Source organism: Photinus pyralis, unplaced genomic scaffold (genome assembly GCF_008802855.1).
Source record: "Photinus pyralis isolate 1611_PpyrPB1 unplaced genomic scaffold, Ppyr1.3 Ppyr1.4_LG8, whole genome shotgun sequence".
NCBI classification, from domain to species: Eukaryota; Metazoa; Arthropoda; class Insecta; order Coleoptera; family Lampyridae; genus Photinus; species Photinus pyralis.
In genome coordinates, this window is record NW_022170819.1 from 31,523,428 (window position 1) to 31,527,423 (window position 3,996).

At 38.1% G+C, this 3,996-nt stretch overlaps 1 protein-coding gene across 1 annotated transcript; it reads left to right on the top strand.

Moving 5' to 3' along the window:
- The first annotated feature begins 282 nt into the window (after nucleotides 1–282).
- LOC116179046 (E3 ubiquitin-protein ligase Arkadia-like) lies at nucleotides 283–1,939 on the top strand. Its single transcript, XM_031498748.1, has 2 exons — nucleotides 283–1,585; nucleotides 1,641–1,939. Exon 1 carries the CDS (start codon nucleotides 326–328, stop codon nucleotides 1,478–1,480), a length of 1,155 nt encoding a protein of 384 aa, XP_031354608.1. The 5' UTR covers nucleotides 283–325; the 3' UTR covers nucleotides 1,481–1,585; nucleotides 1,641–1,939.
- Nucleotides 1,940–3,996: the final 2,057 nt, after the last annotated feature.

Consider the following 3,996-nt stretch of genomic DNA (forward strand, 5'->3'; position numbering starts at 1 on the left):
TTCTTCTGTTAATGCGTTTTTTTATAATAATAAATGTAAATCCGCCAAATCTTGATTTAAATTGGCATATCCTTTTCTTCTGTTCATAACGTGCAACGCTGATTATAGCGAAAACCGTATATATAGGTCATGTTCTATAATTAATGAAGACAAGGGTACTTGGTTCGCTGTAAATGACTGATTACTGTGATGAGGTTCTATAAATGTATAGTGGATTAGATTGGTATCCTTGAATGGCATCCCCCTTTTTTTAAAGTAAAACACAACAAATGTGCACATTTCTCCAAATTTTATATTCTTTGTATTTCAGGTGCAACACAATGTCATGCAGCAACAGCAGCAGCAATTGCAAGCGCATCTTCAGCATCACGCGATGCATCAAGGCTACGGTCATCCACATCAGCTGGGAGCGAGTGCAATGCATCAACATCCACATCACCCCCACCATCATTCAGTTATAAGCCAAGGAAACTATATCCCAGTGCCTCAGATGACTGTGAGTTCTCAAGCGTTTTCCCCTCAAGCCCCCAGTACTTACGTGAGTGTACCCGCAATGACTACAGTAATACAACACCGAATGAGCGCGCAACAAAGTGGTTTAAGTAGTTTAGGTTCGTCGTCTTTAAATTCACACCAAAAAATCGGTCCCTCGCCGGCCTGTGCAGTTACATCCGGTGGAAATTTCTACATACAATCTAACGCCCACGCGCACACCCCTGGACCAGTACCCACGCCATCGCCGGTATCCGCGTCCGCCCTCCAAAGCAATACCGGTCAGAACCCATCGGGAAATTCGAGTTGTAGTCTAGCAAAACTGCAGCAATTGACTAACGGCTTGGAAATGATACCTCCCGGCTCGTGCAACACAATGACTCCACCTCCTACCGCGATGACCTTGACGCCGCCGCCCACCCACCATCCCCACGGGAACATGACACCGCCCCCCTCGCACCAAATGATTCAAAATCAATCCGTTCGCAATCTAACGACGCCACCTTCCGCAATTCCCGCGAATCTACAGCAGCAAGTGTTGGGTTACCACAAGTATTATCAAACGAATATGAACGTAAACCAGATCGGCGGTGCAGTGACGCCCCCAATCGGTCAAAACTTAGGACGATCAGCCAGAAACTCCTCCAACGTCGCCGTACAACACATGCAGCCAACCTCCAGCAGAATGAGCCCTAATGTCGCCTTGAATCCAAACATAATGGCCCAATACAACTCACTCAACGGATATCGAATGGCCGCACAACAAACACCCAGCGCAGTCGCCGGTTACATTACCAACACTGCGGCTGGTTTTATTAACAATGCTGCGCAAATACCAATGCAGATGGGGGTTATGAATATGGCCCAATCACAATATCAGGATCCGGCTGCCATACAAAGGGCGGCTCAACAGAACACCATGTATACTACCTACGGATATATCAATGGTAGTTTAATGCAACCATTGAACGGAAGTATGCGGCGTTAATGACAACCGTGCTTTGTCTGAAGAGGCTGTGCTTGTTTTAGAAAATGATTTTTAAACAAAATCAGTACAAAGATAACCAACAGATGTGTTAGTGTTAAAATTACGGTAAGAACACTTCTGTATATAGTGCTAGATTTGTGTTAACTTATTTTGTGTTTAGTCACTTTGCCAGAACTCGAATTATGTACAGTTTGCGTACTTTGTCAATCAATAGATAGTCTGTTGTTTGAACAAGCTAAGCTGTACTCAAACCGCCCCCTCCACCTTCTTACATGGCCACAGTTGACGATAACTTGATACCCCACATAATAAAATATGTGATTATTGACACCGCTTCATTTATGGACTAGTAGCTTAAGATTTGTTTTTGAAAACGTTTAGGTTTTTCCAAATTTTGCGGACCAGTATAATTTAACCAGTAACTTTGTATATACTTAAGAGTAGTCGCTTAATTTTTATGGTCACATCACAAGCTTCAATACGCAATAAGTACGCACTACGAGATTATTTGTATGGTACTACTTACATTTATAAGTTTGTTTAAGTTACAGTTACTTTCATTATTACTTTGTGGATGTGTCCTGTAACGGTTGTATTAAAAGAAAAGTGTTTGTGTTTACGCAAACAATTTAAAAGCGGCAGTTATATTTAATTTTGGAGTTGTAAAATAATTTATTAAAACGTTTGATTGTGTAAAATACTGTGAATATGTATATTATAGATATTCTATATGAACTAAGTTAATATTTTTTTTTGTTAATCTTTTTCAGAAATATGTTATCGGCTGTATAAATTGAGAGGATGGACATTTTATGTCTACTAATACGTGTAACCTGTACATAATGTTAAGTGTTGAATGTTTTCTCATGTATTTTAAGAATGTATAGCACTGTGATTAGAGAATTTGTTAGTTTGTTTATTTAAACTATGTTTTTTGCTTGTATATTTACAATCTCATTTGTATTACTATAGTACGATTGATATTAAAAATGTTAGTTTTTGATAATTTATTTATATTTTGCCACCAAATTTTATCCATTTATGTGTTTTATTAGTGTAATGATGCTACAGTTACTTCTTCGTTCTGTCGGTCTGTATTCTGTCCTGCCCTTTTTAAACGACGGACATTCAGAGTATGGCCCGTATGAATAAAAGTAAGCAAATGCTTATACTCGCAAAATTCAAAGTAAATACTCGTAACTGCTCCTTCATACTGGTCTGTTTAGCAAGGTTTAGCAGCGCTGCACTGCGTCCTGTCCTGCTTAGCAGCGCTGCTAAGTCGCCCAGTGCGAAGGAGCACTTACGAGTATTTACTTTGAATTTTGCAAGTATAAGCATTTGCTTACTTTTATTCATACGGGCCTATGTCTCAAATAAAATTTGCACCCTTAATCATTCGGTTTCCTAACTGTATAACTTCCCCAGACAATCGCGCGCGTAAATGGCGTGACGAAAAAAGTCAAGATTGCGCTTTGTTTCGTTTCCGTGGAATACGTGTTTTTTTTTCTCTGCTCTACATTGAAATGGGCCATAATTAACAATTTTCGTCTAGGATTTGTTTAAAAAGGAGAGATTTAAGCAGAGGTGTTTGTGCTTTTGTTGAGGCAGAAGTAAATTTTTACGTTTTGAATAGTGAGTGCAGCTTCGACAATTACAAAGGTGATGTACTCCTTTTTTTATCTCTACGTTTATTGCATCCATCTTTATAATATGATCGTGTTTAATTATTTGCCAATTTGATGTTATTCTCGTACAGCATTGATTATTGTCATTTTTATAACACATTCTAGATACAAATTGCACTTTTAATTATACTGGTCATACTTTGAATAAAATGCCTAGAGATTCTACGTAAATATGTTGTTTTCCAATTTACAGTACTCCTTTGTCCCAAGCGCTGGCAACATGAATTACTGGCCGATTTACGTTTTTTAATTATATTTAGATACAGGATGTTCCCTTAGGGGCGATATTCAATACAAGTATACAGAACTACCTTTTAATTTATAATTTAATTTATTGCAGCACATTTCTTTTTTGTTTGCATCACGAATATGTTACTGTTTATTTACAGGGTGCTTCATATGGGGGCGAGTGACGTACGTTAGGTGATTGGTTGTTACATATTGCACTTGGCATTGAGAATTATTTACTTGATACTAATGTTTTGCCACGACATGTTCCTTTGCTTTACTATCATGTGATATTTAACGTTATACTCCTACTATTTATTTGAACCAGGTGATTATGATTATTAATATTTGGCGGGGTCACTTGTTTCAAATATGCACTATGCTATATTTGATACAGATATTTAATCTCGATTTGACGTAGCAGAGGCTGGCTAAAGTTCAGAACTAACATACGCAGAGATATATCTATGTTTTTTGTGTCTTTGAAAAGAGCCATCTTGCCGATATTGCTAATCAATTTGTTTAGTCGATCCCTGACATGTAGTGACCGAATATTGGTTTTGTATCAGTCTTTGTTATGCCAGTGTAAATATGTCAACTGTC